Source organism: Mirounga leonina, unplaced genomic scaffold (assembly GCF_011800145.1).
Source record: "Mirounga leonina isolate KUSES-001 unplaced genomic scaffold, KU_Mleo_1.0 Mir_115, whole genome shotgun sequence".
NCBI classification, from domain to species: domain Eukaryota; kingdom Metazoa; phylum Chordata; class Mammalia; order Carnivora; family Phocidae; genus Mirounga; species Mirounga leonina.
Genome location: NW_023270268.1, coordinates 97,244,978 through 97,265,760, shown reverse-complemented (window position 1 = coordinate 97,265,760; position 20,783 = coordinate 97,244,978). Strand labels below are relative to the sequence as shown.

Below are 20,783 nucleotides of genomic sequence, written 5' to 3'. Positions count from 1 at the left end.
CACGTGTTACGTATAGATAGATGATCAAAAAAGAAATAATCATGAGACTATCTTCACTCATCCATCTCACCATATCCTGTTTCCATAACCACTCCAAGTTCTATTTGTGGATCTTAGATTTTCCTTACCTTCTCCGTTCCCATTCATGTCCCTATTTCATTTCTCAGAGCAAGAATCTTCAAAACCTCTCCACTCACCTCCATTTCTAGTCTAAACACCCTACCAGGTCCCATCTAATCTAATCAAAAGTATTTCCCACCACTCCCTGCTAGGTTGGCCCAGTCTCTCTGTTGGAGCTGCACCAGGCTTTCTGTTGGAAGCCCTCCACCTCTGCAGGATGTGGTGATGTGGGCCCTGCACCTCCCAGTTCTGTCTGGGCTGCTCACACCTGACAGGCAGGGTAAGAGCAGGGCAGACTTCTATTTAGATCATGATCCTTCTAAAAAACCCTTTGAGCATCTGCTCTGGAAGTGCTGCTTATATGCACCCCAAATCCTGCGTATTTCTCCTCCTTTCCCTGTCTCACATAGTCTACTCTGAACAGGGGCCCCTCTCATGACTCTAAAGACACCAAGAGGTGTTTCTCGGATTGTTATTGGTGAGAGCAGATCTAGGGACACCTGCTTTTAAGGATCACAGAGTAGAAAAACAGTCAAGGTAAAAACTCAGGTATGGGGCCAAGTGCTAGAGAGAGGTCAGGTAAGATACAGTTAGAAAGGTATTCTTTGGATTTGGCTACTCAAAGGGCCACTGGTCACTTTAGTATGGGCAATTTCAGTGAGGTGGGAGGGAAAAAAACAGCAGAAGCTTGGCTTTGAAGGGAAAAGTCAGCGGGTAAAGAGAAGGCACTGTTAGAGAGGGGCCCTTTAAGGTGAGAACAAGTTGATTTAGTGTACTTTTATGCTGAGGATGAAAAGTCTAAGGAAGTAGAGGCCGAAGATACAAGAAAGAAGGTGACTGATGGAGACAGGTACCTGAGGAGGAAGAGACAGCCTCCAAATCACATGCAAATCCTTTTGTCGACTGCTCAAAATTACCGAACGTACAACCTATACTTGATCTCTTAATGTTCGATTCTATACCTACATCTTATCTGGCGCTTATCTCTATTATTTGGATTATCATTGGTGCTATTCACCTGAGTATTTTTGCAGAAGGGCAACAGGGAGTTCAATAGGAAACCCCTGCAGGACTGGGGAAGCCACTTAACCTCTACCAACTCCAGTTTCCTTATCTGCAAAATGAGATGATAGTATCATCCACATAATGTTGTAATACTGCACAGAGATCATGTCAGTGAATGGAGTGGTTGTAATTGTTGAATTGGAAACGCCTTAATCCTGCAATACGGCATATGGTATTGGCACCTAAGAGCCTGGCCGGTCCACAGAAGAAACAAATACAAAAGGACAGATTTTTTTTTCCTAAGTCACTACCAGCATACCCCAATGACACCAATTCCTCTCCCACTGCTACTTCGCAGGTACATCTGTTCCTTGGTTTTCAAATTCAGAAAGATCAGCTGGTTCCCAGCTATGTACATCACAGTATTGCTGTCCAGAAGTTGTAGGTTGGCCCGCTTTCTGCAGTCGTAACCAAAGGAATGACTGAGGGAAAGTTGTTAAGGAAAAGAAGTGAAACAAAGTAAACATCCGAGAGACAGGAAACCTAATGAAATAAACACGTTTGAAAAGTTGTGACATTAGACAAAGGTTCAGTGTTGAAGTAGTGGAATTTTACTTTGAAACCCGGAGTTTTTATTTATTACTAATGCAACTTTGTTTTTAAATGAGGTGAAAATTCTTATACTCTGATTTAATCAATATTTTAATTTTCTTAGGGAGATCCTGAAAGCAGATTAATTTTATAAAAGTAAAAGTATTATATAGGCCTCTTCCTTAATGTTGAAAGGCGAGATGTTTAAAATTCTGACAGAATGTTTTAAAGTTCTGACAAACCAGTGACAATCTGACTAATATAATAAATCCACATAAATATAATTGAAATTTAATTCATATGAACAAATTATGAAAATGGACTAAATAATATATAGTATATAAATATGTATAATAAATATGCTAACATTTCCTTTCTGAGCTCATTAGTATGTACAGGTGTGTGGATGAGTGTGTGTGTGTGTGTGTGCACGCACATTTATGCAATAGAGTAAATCTGAACTAATTCAATATAGAGGTTAAAATAATCTAAGTTTTTATAAAACATCTCTTAAATGTACATTGTTACTACATTCAAGTTCAAATTAATATAACCCAAGATATAAATGTAATAAGTAAATGAGATTAATCTACAAAAAATATAGTTTGCAAAAGAAATATATTACATAGTGTATCTTAAGTAGATGGATTCGTATTTTCTAAGAACTCACTGTTGAACACAAAAATTAAAGGATCATTGGAGAAATCTTTATTTCTTGGGCCCTTCTTTAAAAAATAAATTCTGATTTTAGAAGTTTACCCTTATTTGTAAGTGAATATTTTTAGAGAAAGAAACTATGTAGAATTTTTAACAAGAAGAATATCTACAATTGTAAAAAAGAGAAAATTTTAATGCAATTCGAATTGTGAAGTATATACAAATTACAACCAACTATATATAACTATACTTAGCTCATTGCCTAAGAGTTAAGTTGAAAAAGAGAGAGAACATTTCAGGGCTTTTGATCTGTTCAAGAAAAAGGAATTTTATCAATTTAATAAAAATATAAACACCTAAAACTGAATTTTATATAAAAGCACAAATAAATGTGTGATCCAGAGATCTTGCTGAAGCTATTCAGGCCTCACGGAAACTACCTGAGGCCTCCTTACAAATAAAGAGTGGGAACCACAGGCTCTTTATCTTCACAGAGCCTGGTACGGGGCAGGAGGCTTCACCTACCCTCCCTCCTTTTCCCTTTCCCCAAACTGCTGTTCTCACCTTTCCTTCCTTCTCTCCTTTCTCGGTTCCCAGGTGCCAGTGTAACACTTTGGAGGGCTAAAAGCTACGTCTATAGCTATGAGCGTAGAAGTAGGCTACCATCTCTTCACTAACTTGGGTGGCGGTTGGGGATCACACATGTGATAATTTATCTGATATTATCATCTCTAATTTTGGGGTGGGGGCGACTCCCTTCTACTTGCCACTGCTCTCTGATGCAGAATGGATAAGATTGTTACTTCCCAAACTCTCCCCTTCCAAATCACAGCCTGCTTCTTCTCGCAGGTCATCTCTATTTCCCAGAGTGCCGAGTGCAGTGTCTTGAGCCTTAGGCATTCAATAAATGTCTGTTGGATTAATTAGTTAATTACTGTATAACTAGGGCCCGATCCTTCTCTTTTAACCTCAGAGAACAGCGGGAGCCACTAACCAGAGCTTTGACGATGTTAAATTATGTTCTCCTATACCTTCAACTCCTCTCTGTTTTATCCCATCCTCTCTTCTGGCTTGCATCTTATTAACTTCCTATCAGAGACCCAGGGCCTTCACTGTTCTTGGGCATCTAGGACCCTCACTTTAAAATTGCATTTAAGGGATGCCTGCGTGCTTCAGTTGGTTAAGCATTTGCCTTTGGCTCAGGTCATGATCCCAGGGTCCTGGGACTGAGTCCTACATTGGGCTCCTTGCTCAGCAGGAAGCCTGCTTCTCCCTCTGCCTGCCACTCCCCCTGTTTGTGCTCTCCCTCTCTGACAAATAAATAAATAAAATCTTTAAAAAAAATAAAATAAAATTGCATTTAATTACGTCATATAAATTATGCTATGGTTTAGGTGATATTTTTTAAAGATTTTTTTTTTTTTTTGACAGAGAGAGAGACAGCGAGACAGGGAACACAAGCAGGGGGAGTGGGAGATGTTCCAAGGAGGCAGCTTTTGATTCAAGGTCTAGAAAAGCTAATAATGTAAGCTATCCAAAAATGGGATAAGCTACTTTGTGACTTCCCTGGTGTTGAAAGGGTTCACAAAACGTCTATAGGTTACATAGCCACTCATCCAGCATAAATATAAGCAATTCATACCTTGAGTCAAAAGTCAAGGTCACTCTGACTCTTATTATTTGGAATCTAGGCATATCTCTCCAATACTGAGATCCCTGTATCCTGGAGCAGCAAGTCCCCAGTACTGGGGGCTCGGAGAAGACGACACAATCAAAAGTACCTGGGAAGCCTTTTCAGACAAGTCCCCAAGTCCCTCTCCCCACGGATATAATGCAGTAGGTCCAGGAAAGGTACCAGACTATGTGTATTTCAGGAAAAGCTTCAGGGCAACTCTGATAAACCACGTCATTTAAAACAAATAGGCTAGAAGAAATGCAACAGCATAACTTTTATCAGCAACTTGTCCAAAGACCACATATGCAAAAAAGTCTTCAGGAGAGAAAACTCCAAGTTATAAGATTCAGGGGGAGGGCGCCTGGGTGGCTCAGTCGGTTGAGTGACTGCCTTCGGCTCAGGTCATGATCCCAGGGTCCTGGGATCGAGTCCCACATCGGGCTCCCTGCTCTGCGGGGAGCCTGCTTCTCCCTCTCCCACTCCCCCTGCTTGTGTTCCCTCTCTCGCTGTGTCTCTCTCTGTCAAATAAATAAATAAAATCTTTAAAAAAAAAAAAAAAAGATTCAGGGGGAATTAGTTTTAGGTACACCTGGGGTTGAAACAGAAAACTATAATCACATGTTCTATTTTTACATAAAAAGCAAAACTGAGCTGGGAAGTACATGGCCCTCCTCTTTAAGCACACCTTGTCTAAGAGGCCATGTGGTCATCACCACCACCCCTCTGAAGGTAAGCATACTAAATTGCGAGCCAAGAGCATGAATGGAAATCTCCCAACTCCACCTGACAAACCTAACATCGTACAGTGAGAGCAGACCCTAAATCTTCTTGTTGATTATCCCCACCTTTAATTATTTTCATGGACTCTTACTCTCCAGACCAATTTAAAACTGGTTATTTGAGGGGCGCCTGGGTGGCTCAGTTGGTTAAGCGACTGCCTTCGGCTCAGGTCATGATCCTGGAGTCCCGGGATCGAGTCCCGCATCGGGCTCCCTGCTCAGCGGGGAGAGGCCAAATTTTGTGCATGTACGGCTAGTTTGCCGACCCCTGACCTAAGAAGCTGAAATCCAAAAATTATACACATATAACTGGAGTGGATACACAAGTGTGAGAAGATCCAGTGGTATGTTCGAATCCGGAGTCACAAAAGGCATCGAAACAAGCTCCACATAATTGTAGAAGAAGTTCGCCGAGATTTTCTTCTTAACTTTCTCCTCCGCCTCTTCTGAGGTTGGAGCAGGGGCTTCCATATACTGAGATTCTAAAAAGTTAAAATATTTTAACTAAGAAGAGCGTCTGGTGAATCCTAAAATTGTATTTCACAAAGACAGGAGGAATGTACCTAGCCTGCAACAGTTGAGCAGGAAGTACTACCAGGGTGGGATGCCACCCACCAGTGAGCATATGGGAGGGAGAGCCAACATGCCTGTGTGCATCAGGGTGAAGGCAGATCTCCTGTCATGGTCTCTGCAGTCTCAAAGAGCAACTCCTAATCAGTCCCAAGGGTGAGTTATAATTCACCAGTCTGGGATGGAGCACTCCTTAGAGCATCCTACTCCCCAGAAAACCAAGTCTGAGAGTCTTGAATGTGATCCTCAGAAATGTAATATATAGCTACAGAGCTGCTAAATCACCCTGTTAAAGTATGTTCCATGCTTTTCCTTTTATCACCCAGACACATCCTGCAAGTTTTTATTTCTATGAATTTGTAACTATTCAATTTGGGCAATTTGTCTTTAAAACAGTTACTATTACTGATAGAAAACTAATAATACTTACCTCCAATGTTATCCACATAGTCATCTTGAAATGAACTTGAACTTCCTTCCAAATGTTCCATATCATAATCATCATCCTCTAAATATGATTCTCTGCCTTCAATAAATGTCTCATCTGTGGCATCCTCTCTCACAGCAGCTATTAAAAGTAATTTGTTTTAATAATTTCTACATTTTGAATTAAACATTTCCTTATTTCCAAAGTAACTAATATTTTCTGATTACAACTGAAGTAAAGTAAAAATAAACTATGATAAGATATCTGGAAAACCTACAAATATTTGGAAATCAAAGAACATTTAAGAATAAAGTATGGGTCAAGGAGAAATCAACAAGGAAATTTAAAAATATTTCAAACTAAATGGTAATTAAAATATAACATGTCAAATTTGTGGGATGCAACTAAGGCAATGCTTAGAGGGAAATTTCTAGTTTTTGTACACATATAAGAAAAGAAGAAAAGTCAAGACTCAATGACCTAAAGCTCTACCTCAAGAATCTAGAAAAAGCAATAAGAAAATAAAGTGAAATGATAGAAATAACAAAAGTGAAAGCATGAATCAATTAAATAAAAGGCAAACAAACAATAGAGAAAATTAGCAAAACCAAAATCTTACTCTTTGACAAGATCGACCAAATGGAGAAACTCCTAGCTAGACCAATCAAGAAGAAAGAGAGACCATACAAATCTCCAACATCAGGAATGAAAATACACCCTAGAGTTATACCAACAAATTTTACAATTTAAAAGAAATGTACAATTCTATGAAACATACAAAGTTACAAAACTTACAAAAGAAGAACTAAACAACCTTGTGTTTATTAAAGAAATTGAATTCATTAAAAATTTTCCCATTAAGAAAATTACAGGCAGGTGCCTGGGTGGCTCAGATGATTGAGCGTCTGCCTTCGGCTCAGGTCATGATCCCAGGGTCCTGGGATCGAGTCCCGCATCGGGCTCTCTGCTCCTTGGGAGCCTGCTTCTCCCTCTGCCTCTCTCTCTCTCTGTCTCTCATGAATAAATAAATAAAAATCTTTAAAAAAAAAAAAAAAAGAAAGAAAGAAAATTACAGGCCAAAATACTTCACTGGTGTATTTTACCAAACATTTAAGGAAGAAATAATAACAAGTCTACACAAAACATTTCTGAAAGTAGAAGAGACCAAAATCTTTCCAGGTCTCCAGGCCAAAAAAAAAAAAGAGAGAAAGAGAGAGAGTGGATGGGGGAGCTACCAGGTACGTGGCCAAACCAGAAGAGAGACCTCTGCTCACAGCACCAAGATAAAAGGTTTCAGGATATCAGTAAATTACTTGACATTATCTTTTGGGAGCCTAAGAACCACAATGTGTGAATTTATGAGCTGAACAACAGGACCAGGCCAGGCCTGCCCCTTCAAGGGTCTAATATAAGAAGGGGAGATCCTGAGGCAGTGCTAGACAAAGGGTCATTATTATTAAATCCATCCATTCAGGAAAATGCAGCAAAGGACTGGAAACCAAAAAGTAGGTAATCCTGTGTCAGAAATTAAGGAGTGGAGAAAAGTGGAAATGGAAAATCAAGAGAGAAGCAAACTAACATTTTTGGAGACAGTGACATAACCATATTTTTTGGAAAGATAATTCTAGTGGTAGTATGTAGAGACTTGAAAAGGAAGGCTTGAGTGGAAATCCTTGTTGTAAGAGTATAAGCAAGAGGAGATAAACATCTCAAATAAAACATGATGTGGATAAATTATGGATTTAAGAGATATGCCTCAGATACATTGAAATAGTTTAATGTAAATTTTGTAAATGAATTGATTTCCCCAGGTCTCCTCTAGGTGAATAATCAAAATTATATTTCTGAAACTATATTTAGGATTAGAACTACAAAAGTCAAGACTCCACTAAGACACCTAACACCATGATGCCCCATTAGAAAGAGCAAGCTATCTTTTAAAAATCCTTTTACACAATTCCTCAAATTTTCTTCTATTTTTTCTTTCTTTTTTTTATTATAGTTGACACACAATGTTACATTTGTTTCAGGTGTCTGACATAATGATTCAACTTATCTATACATTATTCTATGCTCACTACAAGTTTATCAACTGTCACCATAAACCCTATTACAATATATTCCCTGTGCTGTACCTTTTATTTCTTGACTTATTCATTCCTAACTGGAAGCCTGTATCCCACTCTCTTTCATCCATTTTGCCCATCCTCCCACCCCTTTCCCCTCTGGCAATTATCAGTTTGTTCTCAATATTTATAGGTCTGATTCTGCTTTTTAATAATTTATTTAGTTTTTTGTTTCATAATGGACTTTACTGGGAAAAGTTAGTGTTAAAAACATTCAAATTCATATAATTTAAATAAGACAGTAAAAGCTATACCTTGTAGCTATAGTAATCTCATGATTAGCTGGTTCTGCTTTTTATTTGTTTATTCATTTGTTTTCTTTTTAGATTTCACATATAAATGAAATCATATGGTATTTGTTTTTCTCTAACTTATTTTACTTAGCATAATACCCTCTACATCCATATTTGGATATATCATTTGCAGATGGTATAATAGAATAATATATATATATATACCACGTCTTCTCTATCACTGGACACTTGGGTCATTTCCATATCTTGGCTATTGTAAATAATGCTTCAATAAATATAGGGATGCATAGATCTTTTCAAGTTAGTGTTTTTATTTTCTTTGGGTAAATACCCAGTAGTGGAATTATTGGATCGATGGTATTTCCATTTTTAAATTTTTAGGGAACCTCCATAGTGTTTTCCACAGTGGCTGCACCAATTTACATTCCCACTGACAGACCACAAGGGTTCCTTTTTCTCCACATCCTCACCAACACTTGTTGTTTCTTGCCTTTTTGATTCTAGCCATTCTGACAAGTGTGAGGAGGTATCTCATTGTGGTTTTGTTTTGCATTTCCCTGATGAGTGATGCTGAGCAACTCTTCATGTGTCTGTTGGCCATCTGCATGTCTTCTTTGGAAAAATATGTATTCAGGTCCTCTGCCCATTTTTAAATCAGGTTGTTTCGATTTTTTGGTGTTGAGTTGCATAAGTTCTTTATATATTTCAGATATTAATCCCTTATTGGATATATCATTTGCAAATATCTTCTCCCATTCAATGGATTGCCTTCTGGTTTTGTTAACATTGTCCTTTACTGTGCAAAAGCTTTCTATTTTGATATAGTCCCAATGGTTTATTTTTGCTTTTGTTTCCCTTGCCTTAGGAGACCTATCTAGAAAAATGTGGCTATGACCACTGCCAAAGAAATTACTGCCTATATTTCCTTCTAGGAGTTTTATGGTTTCAGGTCTCACATTTAGGTCTTTAATCCATTTTGAGTTCATTTTTGTATATGGTGTAAGAAAGTGGTCCAGTTTCATTCTTTTGCATGCAACTTCTATGGGCCAGGAACTGGACATTAAATGGTTAAAACACAGTCTCTGCTCTTAAAGAACTTAGAATTTAGTAATAGAGTTAAACAAGTAAACTATTTCTGTTGTATAAACTTAAATACTCTTTAACAGCGATCTTACCTAAATTTAATGATAAAAACCTAAGTGTATATTATAATCTTTACTTACATCTTGATGCAGACTTCAAGCTCTGAGACCGCTTCCCATCACTCTTTGATCTATCTAATCTCCCCCGCTCAGTATCCTGATCACCTGGTTCCTTCATTTCCTCTGTAAGCACAAAACTGAGACCGAGAAAGGGAACAGCTGTGAAATAAAAATCATTTACAGATATTTTTCCTCTAACAAATTCCACAAGCACCAAACACCATGTGTGTTGCTAATTGTATGTTTGCACAGTGTCCAAGATGACTCCATCGGCAGGAGGTACAGCCACCAGCAGAGACCTCTGCAGAACGGCAGAATATAGTCAGATCGTCCCTTTTTACGGGGCAACTTACCACGGTGCCCTCTGATTTTCCGAAAGTCCACAGCGAAATGCTCCGCAGTGAAATGCCATTCCAGTCCATCTTTTGTCTAAACATTCCAACATTAAAGTTAACCCCCTGCCATCCTTTTGGTTCATCCCCTCCATTTCCTCTTCCCATCATTCCATCATTTAATTCCTCTAGTGTTACTAATTAACTTCAATTTTTAAATATTTGTTCAGGGCACCTGCTGTGTATCAAGTCCTATGGTAGATGCTAAATTATGGTACTGAACTAGAGATGTGATTCTTAACTTTGTGGAGCTTGTTGTTTAGATAGATAGATATTAAACGATCAATTAAAATACAGTAAGTGCTACAAAAAGGAAAGAATAGGGTCCTGTGGGCATGTCTAGCAAGATGACTAACCCATGTCCTCGGGTTCAGGAAGAGGTGTTTGAGACAAGGGTGATGAGTAGAGGTTGGCCAGGCCTAGAACAGACAGAGCGTATTAGGCAGAGGGAACTTGAGAGAGAGGGCTGTATCTGTGAAGGGCTGAAAGCAGTCTGTTGTGAGTGTGAGAGTGAAATGGGCGGTGAAGAGGAGGCCGGTAGCAGATTACAGAACCGTCTCTAAGCTTTTGCTAAGGAGTTTACAACTTATTTCTATGGCAACTGAAAGATTTTGAGGAGGGAAGTGACGCAGCAGATTTTCCCTGTCCTCCCTCTAGTGCAGCTCTTTGTCTTTGAAAGCACCTGCTGTATCCTCCTTGTAAGTCTCTGCTTCTTCACACTGAACACCACATATATCCTCATATCCTCACTCTCTTATGGCAGGGCTGGCAGGCAGAAGAGGACAGCAGTTCTATCTGACTCAGATTCGTGCTGCGATTCAGGTTTGAATCTCGGTTTTGCCGCATAACGTTTATATGAATCCCTCAGCTGTAAATGGGAGTGAAGTAAACACAACTTACAAGGCTGCTATGAGAATTAATTGAACTAGTGCATTATCCCCCCTTCCTGGTCTCTGCAGAAAGGCTAGTTTGCCCAGAGCAGATAGGATACACACTATATGGCCAGTGGAGAGGGCGGTGTGACCACCACCTCCTTTCACCCCCCACCTTGGGGGTCATTCCATCTGCTTTCTTGCAGTGACATCATAAGGCTGCCCTGTGTTGATTTGGGAGACAACATTGCAGGGTCCAAATGTTTTTCTTAAAAGCTATTATCAGGAAAGATAGGTCCTAAAATGACACTTAGGTTATTACATTTTGTTTAGCACTTTGGGGCCATTTTTCTGGGTTACCAAGATGATGTTTTACCTTTTAAAAAGTGTGTGTGTTGTTGTTGTTTCCTTAGTTGTTCTCCCTTTCTTCTTTCTTCCTCCCTCTTTTCCTTCCTTCCTTCCTTTCTCTCACCTGATTGTAAAATATATGCCCACTGGGATTGGGAAGTTTGTAGGAATCAAATGATAGAAAAATCTTAATTTAAAATCCCAATTCTATCATCCTGTATATTTCTTTTTCCTTCCAGTTTGGATATGCAGACTTGCTTTCTAACATTTATACAAGTCATTGACTTGAAAATAATTAAATAATTGTAATAATGAAATATTTTTAAAAATCAATATTGCAAAAAAATCAATATTGCAAGCTAATATCAGTTATTGCACCTTGGTTGCGCATTATCCTACACCGTGGGTAAACTTTTTTAGGTAGCTACAAACATTTACCAATTCAATTCTTAAAACTACTGAGCACACTTACATCAAATGGTATTATGCCAGGCATTGCAGAGTATACAAAAATGAGCAATAGAGTCCTTGACCTTAAATACTTTACAATCTAGGAAGAAGAAATTGACAATTCTCTTTTAATATAGTCTCAGAATCAGCTTTTCTAAACCACTGATCCAGATCCGAAGCTGACTAGAACAAGCATGGTCTGAAAGTCCTGACCAAAGAGCAACTATAACTAAAAGTTTCCTTGATAAAAATCAACATGTAAACTATTGGAAAGAAAATACACTATTCTCTAAGTTGTCGTGACGCAGGCCCTAAATAAGTAGAGCAGAGTAGGCCCTGGGTTTGCCAGTCAAAGTAAACTGATATTCTGTCGTTACTAATCAGTTAAGAACTGAGAGAAAACTGTTAGCCTGCAAACTTCAGTAACACCTCAGTCTATAAACAGGTATTGCTTTAGTTTTCTATTGCCCTCATACAAATTTCACAGCTTAAAATAACACCCATTTCTTATCTCACACTTCTGTGGGTCAGAAATCCAGGCACACTCAGCTGCTTCTCTGAGTTTCAGAAGGTCAAAACAAAGTGTTGGCAGAGCTATTTTCAGTTCTGCAGGCTCTAGGGAAAACTCTATTTCTAGACTTATTTAGATTATTGGGAGAATTCAGTTCCATGTGGTTGTAGGATGAAAGTCCCTGTTTTCTTGTTGGCTGTAGGCCCAGAGTTGTTCTAAGCTTCCAGAGGCCACGTGGCTCACGGCCCCCTTCAAAGCCAGCAATGGTAGGTCAAGTACCTCTCAATGATTTCAATCTCATAGTTTTCTTTTCTGCTTCCTACCAATAAAAGCTTCATGAGATCATTTTCTATCCTTTAGTCTTCTCTTTTCCAAATACATTTATTTTTAACATATTGTAACTGAATATTAACAGGATGTATATAGTCTAATAGAGAGCTTGTAAGACCTTTACTTATAACTTTATTATAAAGTGAATAAGAAACAATTACGGTAAAAAATTATGGTAACAAATATGGTAACCATTATGGTAACACCATTCTGTAAACAAAGGGTTTAAAACCCAACCAAAGGTAAACTGGTGTCAAGACAAAAGTATACTCTTTATCCCACACTATTATAAACAATATATTCCTCAAGTGGCTAATATGACCATGCAATAAATTTTAATATCACAAACACAGTTACAATCAGGTTGTGAGCAGTATGGAAGAAAATACTGAAACCCAAGGAATTTTCCCAGTGTTCTGAACCAGCAATACTCTACAAAAAATATTGAGATCTTGTCTCAGTTTTTCTGGTTCAGAAAGGGTGGCTGAAGAACCTGTGAAAGGCAATTGAGCAGGTAAGGTAGGAGGGGCTCCTGATCTTCTGGAGCTTAGCAATATAATTGGTGAGATGGAATAAGGTGGTTTTTATTTGTTTGGTTGGTTGGTTAGGTTTAGGTTGTTTAGAATAAAGGATTGGGAAGTTGTACTGTAACCTGGTGAGGTTTTGGAGCTAGAATGGCTTGAGTTCACCTCCTAGTTTGACCAAGGATAAAGGTTAGCTTGGCCAAGGGCCAAGTCCCTAGCATCCCTTAACTCTTAGTCCTTTTATATGTAAAATGAGGATGATAAATAAGGTTGTCTGGCAGAGTCACTGTAAGTATTAAATGAGATCTTTTATACCCATTGTTCTCAACACCAGCTGCACTTTAGAATCACTCAGAAAACTTTCAAAGCATATCATTCTCAGGCTCTCACTCCTGAGGTAATTCTTTTGTGAAGCCAACGATAAGAAACCGGGGTTAAGGACCAGGGGTTTATATAAAGCACACAGTAGATATTCAAAAATGGTAGTTGTTCTTACCATAATTACTACAAATTCTCTCCAATACAGCCAGGGTTCAATAAATGTGACATGGAATCTTCAGAGAGTTGAAAGAGTTCTTATCTAGTCCAACCTCCCACCCAGTGAAAGTCACACATCTACAACATTAAGCTCAGCACCATTAGAGAAGCAGTCTAGTGTGGTGGTCAGGCTGAGAACTGGCTAGAGTCTGCCTGACTGTGCTAACAGCCTGGCTCTCCCTCTTACACCTCCTGTGAGGTGTTAAACAGGTGTTTAACCTCTCTGTGCCTTGGTTTTCTCATCTGTAAAGTTCAGTACCTACTTCATAAGGTTGTTCTGAGATCTCACTGAGTTAATACAGTAGAGCTTTAAGAACAGTGCCTGACACCATAAGCACTCAGTATGTAAAATGGTTGAAAGGATAATTTCATTCATTCCTTAGTAAATGAACAAATGAAGGAACACTTCAAGAGATGATCAGTCAGCTTCAATTTAAACATTTCAAGTTAGCGAGTAAGCACATACTGTTAAAGCTCAGCTCTTGTTCTTCATTCATTTTATACTAAGCTGAAATCTGCCTCCCTGCAACTTGGATCCATTTGGCCCTTGTTCTTCTGGGGACATATACAACAAGTTTTCCTGTGTACCATAACCATTCAAATAATTGTAGCTACTTTACTTTTCTCCCTAGATCCTCTCTTTTCCAGCTACAGCATCCCAATTCTTTCCATTACTCCTCACTAACCTGGTTTCAATTCTTTTCAGCATCCTGATAGCTCAAGAAGTTCATTCCCAATGCATTAAATATCCCTCCCAATTTTGTATCTTCTTTTAAGGATCTAGGCATTTTCCAAAAGGGATGAACTGTTACTCTACCTCTTGGGAACATTATATGCCTTTAAGGCAGCCTAATATTGCATTATCTTCCAGGGTTGGGGGGTGGTAGGCTCATCATATACTGACTCATCATACTGACTCAGCGTGTAACCAACCAGAATGACTACACCATACCTTGTGTGTTCTCAACTATGTCCCATCTCATACAACTGAACTAGTTAGGTTTGGATTCTGTTTGCAGAACTATCTTAAATGTACTTTTATTAGATTCAGATTCATTGATCCAGCCTATGGCTAATTCCGTTAACCAACTCATTGAGTAGACTATCAAGTTTTGAGTCAACCCTGAGGAAATATAAAGAAAAAAAAAAATCATAGCACACAGTGGTGCAAAGGCATGTGTTGCTTGAAGGAGGTTTGCTGGAAACCAGATGGAGTGGCCCCTAAACTGACATTACTTAGATTCATTCCCCAGATTCCAGGGTCAGTCTTCAGTCGCACAAACTCGGACACTGTGTGCCAGAGCTGGCCATGTTAAGACTCAGAGATTGTCGTTTAAAGCAGATGCTCAGCTTTCACTTAACAATGTAAAACACCACTGTGCAAAGAATAATAATATTCCATGTATTCTGAATGTTTATCATGTGTCAAACACACTTCTAAAGATTCTGCACATACTGTTTCACATATTTCTCCAAACAACTCTATGATTAGGTGCAATTTCCAGATGAGAAAGCAGAGCAATTACTCCGAATCCTTCCCTCTCGCTCACCCATGCAGTTGGTTTCTATGTCCCGTTGCCAAGTGAACAGTCATTGAGCCCTTTGAATTCATCCTCTCCCTTCTACTCCCACTGTCACCACCTTCGTCTGGTTATGTGGTCTCACCTGTACAATCACCACAGCCTCATACCTTGTCTCTCCCTTCTCTAGTCCATTTCTACCCTGCCTCTTGTAGTTCCAAAACACAGCTTTAATGTGCTACTCTTCCTGTTTGAAACCTATAATGGCTCCTCATTGCCACAGAATAAGAATTCAGCTTCCCTGGCGTGGCACAAAGGTCCCTCATCTTTGGGTCTGTAGCTCATCTCCAGTCACTTCCCGCTTCCTAGCCCTTCCTTAGTCCCTTCTTCTCAAAAGCCTTAGTAGCCACCTGAGACAACTCACGATGGACTGGACACAGTGAGTACGTGTATGCTACTATATCTACTTGTGTGCAACAAGTATTTATTCTGCACGTACTGCGTGCCATGAATGTGCTACCTACGTTACCTGCAATATCCTATTTAATTGTAACAAGAACCCCATGAAGTAAGCATTATCATCTTTCTTTTTAGATATTAGGAAGCTGAAGTCCAGAGGGGTCAACTTGACAGGCGTCACACAGCTAAGTGTGGGGCGAGCTGGTCGGCTTGACCCCGGAACCCAGGCACTTTCTCACCAGACTCCCTGCTTCCGGCTTAGAGCCGTCTAACCGGCACTCCTGGGGTCTGCTGTCTTCCACCCCAGCCGGATTAGGAGCTCCTTGCAGGCAGGAACCGTGTCCACTTTGTATCCACAGCGTCTGGCTCTATGCCTGCCAATGCTAGTCACTTCCGTGTTTGTTGAACTGATCCCTAGGAAAGACGGACTTCTCAGCGAGCCTGGAGAACGCTGGTTCAGCCTTCGAGAAGTCCAAGTGGGGTTCCCTACTCCCTGATTCGCTAAAAGATTTGAGGGGGAGGCTGTGGGAACTGCCCTGCTGCCCGGCTCCAAACTCACCCAAGGCACCGACCGCCGCCGCCGCGGGTTCCTAGTCCCAGCGTCAGCCCCAGGTCTCGGTTTACTGCGGTCACCAGGCAACGCCGCCCCGCCTCCCGGCAGGCGGAGCCGGATGGGCCGTGAGGCGCATGCGCCGCCTGGAGGTGGCTTTCGGGGGAAATTCCCCGGCGGGGGCGCTGAGACCCTCTAATTTAACTCGGCCTTTGGTCGCGGCTGTTTCCAGGCACGTGACTCGGGTTCGAGCCAAACAGAAAAGCCCAACATTCTATCAGGTTATTACCCCCTTTTGGTTTTATATACAGTTTATGTTATTATAATTATCCCAAGAATGTTATATTGATAAACAAAATGACTTTTGAGTACTTAGATACCTGCCGGTTAATAAACAATGGCCCAAAGGGACCCAGATAGCACACTATCACCCGCAAGGATACATCGCGAGGCTTTTTTATTGAGTTGTTTATTTTCCTGTTATCTCTGTTGGCTTTTACAAGGAAATGATTTTATGTTGTGGGATCCTTGGTCTCATGTCGCTGGGCGCACAAAGTATAGGCCTACCTTGACAGATTTCTCGATTTAGCAATTTGCTCTTTTTTTTTAAGATTTTTTTCAAAGATTTTTATTTATTTGAGAGAGAGAGAGAGCACAAGCAGGCAGAGCTTGTGAGGCAGACGGACTTCTCGAAGGCTGAACCAGCGTTCTCCGTCTTTGCTACGCATCAGTTCAACAAACACTGAAGTGACTAGCATTGGCAGGCATAGAGCCAGACGCTGTGGATACAAAGTGGACACGGTTCCTGCCTGCAAGGAGCTCCTAATCCGGCTGGGGTGGAAGACAGCAGAGGGAGAAGGAGAAGCAGGCTCCCCACCGAGCAGGGAGACAGACGCAGGGACTCCATCCCGGGACCCCAGGATCACGACCCAAGCCGAAGTTGGACGCCCAATCAGTTGAGACACCCAGGCGCCCCTAGCAATTTGCTCTTTAGCTGCTCTGTGGTGCAGCCAGCGGTCAGTACTGAATTTTAAGTACCTAAAGTCACTGGTTACCAAACATTGTTTTAAAAAGGCTACCTTGTACACCTGAAACTAATATTATCCTGTATGTTAACTAACTGGAATTTAAATAAAAACTTAAAAAAAAAAAAACGGGTACACTATTGCAATAAGTGACAAAGGACTTTGCATTCAGAATACAGAAAGGATTCTTACAACTGAATAAGAAAAAAAAAAACTTACAACCTAATTTTTCAAATGGGCAAAGGACTTTGAATACCGTATCAGAGGTGTGAGTGGCCAGTAAACACAGTAGTCCTCTGGGAGATGCATACCACAATGCACATACACCACACCCACCAGAATGGGTAAAACTTTAAAAACTGCCAGCACCCAATGTGGAAGATATGCAGCAACTGGAACTCTCATAGACAGCTGTTAGGAATGTAAAATGGTACAATGACTTTGGAAAACCACTTGGCAGTTTCTTTAAAAGTTAAACATATATCAAGCCATTCCATGTCTGAAGTATTTACCCAAGAGAAACAAAAACTTATATCCATACAAAGTCTTGTCTGTGAATGTTCATAGCAGCTATATTCACAATAGCCAAAAACCGGAAAGAAACCCAATGGTCACTGACAGGTAAATGGATAAATATCCATACAATGGAATATTACTCAGAAGTAAAAAGGAAGAAACTGAAACACATAACATGAATGAATCTCAGTTATGGTGAGTGGAAGAGCCAGCTACAAAATAGTACAATGTATGATTCCTTTTAGATAAAATGTAAAGGAATCTATGATGACAAAAAGCACATCAGTGGTTGCCCAGGGCTAGAGTAAACCAAGGGATGCACTGAAGAGACAGGAGGAATCTTTTGGAGATGACAAAAATGTGTCTTGTGGCGGTAGTGTCATCTGCCAAAAGTCAATTAATTGTTCTTTTTAAATTTAGATGCAGTTATATATACATTATTTCTCAATAAAGTTGATTTTAAAAAGGTTGTATTATAGTTTGTGTTTATTGGTTTCTATGTTACACAGTTTTCCAAAAACTTCATTCCTTGCATTTGTTGGTAGTATTGAAATGTTCTCTTTAGTCAAGTATTCTTGACTTTTTTTTTTTTTTTGACAGAGAGAGAGAGAGACAGCGAGAGAGGGAACACAAGCAGAGGGAGTGGGAGAGGGAGAAGCAGGCCTCCCGCCGAGCAGGGAGCCCGATGCGGGGCTCGATCCCAGGACCATGGGATCATGACCTGAGCCGAAGGCAGATGCTTAACGACTGAGCCACCCAGGCGCCCCTATTCTTGACTTTTAAAGTCTCCTGACTTAAAACATTATCTTTACTGTTATTAAATGGTATATCCAGGGTGTCCAAAAAGTCAGAAAACATAGGATAAACTTATTTTTAAACAGCATGTTAGTTACATTTTCAAATAATATTCTCAACATGTTTTCTTTCAACCTCCAAATATCTCTAAATTTTAAAGCACTGGGTCCAATTGTTAATCTGAGAAAACCACAAAGAATCCACTACGTAATATCTTTAAAAATCTGGAAATTGTGTATTTGTGCACCAAAAAACTGGCAGTCATCATTCCTGAATGCTTATTATGTCAGACCCTGTTCTTAACATATTTACATATACTCACCTCTCTTACTCCTCACAACCCTATTAAGATATATCATGTCTCACTCAAATGGGAAAAAATGAGATAATTTACTCAGGGACACAGCCCAAGTGGCAGAAATGGCATTTGAATCCAAGCTTTCTGATTGCAATACTTGCAGCTTTAGCCACTGTGCTAGATCAAGTTAGGAGGAGTCCAATAATTATTTTTTAAAAAGAGGGGTGCCTGGGTGACTCAGTTAAGCATCTGACTCTTGATTTTGGCTCAAGTCATGATCTCAAGGTCGTGGGATTGAGCCCTACATCGGGCTCTGTGCTGAGCATGGAGCCTGATTAAGATTCTCTCTCTTCCTCTCCCTCTGCCCCCCACCCCCTTTCCCCGCTCATGTGCTCTCTTTAAAAAAAAAAAAAAAAAAAAGAGCTTCAAGTCCTGCTTTACCTCATTCATACACCCTGACATTAGGCAACTTACTTCACCTCCAGGGCTCAATTCCCTCATCTGTAAAGGGGAGGTGGGTGGCATTCAAACAGGTCTAACTCAGTTTTACTGTGAGATTTTAATGAGATAACCACAGTTACAGCACAATAAGAATAGCTATAATTATTATTATTATTGTTATCATTATTGTGCTTCCATACCATATTCACTGTAAGATGGCAGCATAGTGTCGGCTTTGTACAAAGACTTCCTATATGCCATCCCAGGGCCCTCCTGCCTAAGTTGTGTGACTTTGAGAGGGTACTTATTAGCTCCTGGGACCTCAGTTTCTTCATCTGCAAAAGAAGGAATAGTATCTACCTCATAAAGGTGTCTTAAAATCATGAGAAGTGGCTAAAACCATGCCTGGCACTTAGTAAACAGTAAATTATTATTAAATTCTGCTAACTTAAATGATCTCACTAAACAGCATAGGAATGACTGTATCATTAACAATGGATTTAATGATCAATCTAGTTTCTCTCCCAAGCTGTAATATGGAAAACTGCAAATTTTATTAAAGTTTAGCAAGTGATTAGCAGCTTTCTGGGCATTTATTTTTTTTTTTTAAGATTTTATTTATTTATTAGAGAGAGAGAGCATAAGCAGGGGAGGGGCAGGGAGAGGGAGAAGCAGTCTCCCCACTGAGCAGGGAGCCTGACTCAGGGCTCCATCCCAGGACCACGGGATCATGACCTGAGCCAAAGGCAGAATGGACTGAGCCACCCGGGCGCCCCTGGGGCATTTTGGAGAAGTCATATATTAGCCAAAAACTTGAGTCCTAACACAAGAAATAAAAGTAATCTGAGTTTGGACTAGAAAAGTGAATACAAATGTAGTACATCATCAAATATAGCAGAGTTCACCCCTCTGTGATGCTAAGATCAATGGTTCCCAAACTGGAGAATGCTTCAGAATCACATGAGGGGCTTATTAAAACAGACATTTTCTGATCAATGGGTCTAGGGTAGGGCCCATGAACTTTCATTTCTAACAAGTACCTCGGTGATCCTGACACTGCTGGTCAGGGCCATACTTTGAGACCCACTGGTGCAGCTGGCTCTGAAAGCTGATAAAGAGGGCCCAAAGTAGTGTTACTTAAAACCAAACATGTACCAATTTATGATATGGGATGATAAATATCTTCATAATGTTTCCCAAGCTTGGCTATACACTGGAATCATCTGAGGAGGTTTCTTCAAATATTGTTTGTGTCATACTCCCAGAGTCTAAGTTAAATGGTCTGGAGTGAGACTCAGCCATTGGGAATTTTAGAAGGTCCCTATGTGACTCTAATGGCAGCCAAAGCTGAGAAGCACTGCTTTAGAAAACCTAAGAATGCAAGCTCTTTTCTCTGTGTCTTTCTCTGTATCTATTCTTGGAGTTTTTTTTAAACTACTTTCGAAGTTTATCAACAAAAACAAGTATTAGCAGGATGGGTACTTAAATGTCAGTTCCACAGGTTGCCAGCGAGCACTGGTTCTCAACTCTGGCTGCACATTAAATCACCTTAAGCAGCTTCTTAAAATATCATGCCAAGGGACGCCTGGGTGGCTCAGTTGGTTAAGCATCTGCCTTCAGCTCAGGTCATGATCCCAGGGTCCTGGGATTGAGTCCCGCTTGGGGCTCCCTGCTCAGCGGAGAGCCTGCTTCTCCCCCTGCCTGCCGCTTCCCCTGCTTGTCCCAAGCTCACAAGCACTTTCTCTCTCTGACAGATGATAGATAGATAGATAGATAGATAGATAGATAGATAGATAGATAGATAGATAG

General features: G+C 40.1%; 1 protein-coding gene across 1 annotated transcript in view; it reads right to left on the bottom strand.

Annotated features, from left to right (window-relative positions):
• Positions 1 to 15,937, bottom strand: part of CFAP44 (cilia and flagella associated protein 44) — a 139,023-nt gene extending 123,086 nt beyond the window's left edge. The window contains exons 1-5 of the mRNA XM_035000156.1: positions 15,909 to 15,937; positions 9,428 to 9,543; positions 5,828 to 5,965; positions 5,150 to 5,309; positions 1,445 to 1,607 (exon numbers count right to left, since the gene is read on the bottom strand). Coding sequence (XP_034856047.1) covers positions 1,445 to 1,607; positions 5,150 to 5,309; positions 5,828 to 5,965; positions 9,428 to 9,524 — 558 coding nt within the window. The 5' untranslated portion in view covers positions 9,525 to 9,543; positions 15,909 to 15,937. The remainder of the gene's footprint in view (positions 1 to 1,444; positions 1,608 to 5,149; positions 5,310 to 5,827; positions 5,966 to 9,427; positions 9,544 to 15,908) is intronic.
• Positions 15,938 to 20,783: the final 4,846 nt, after the last annotated feature.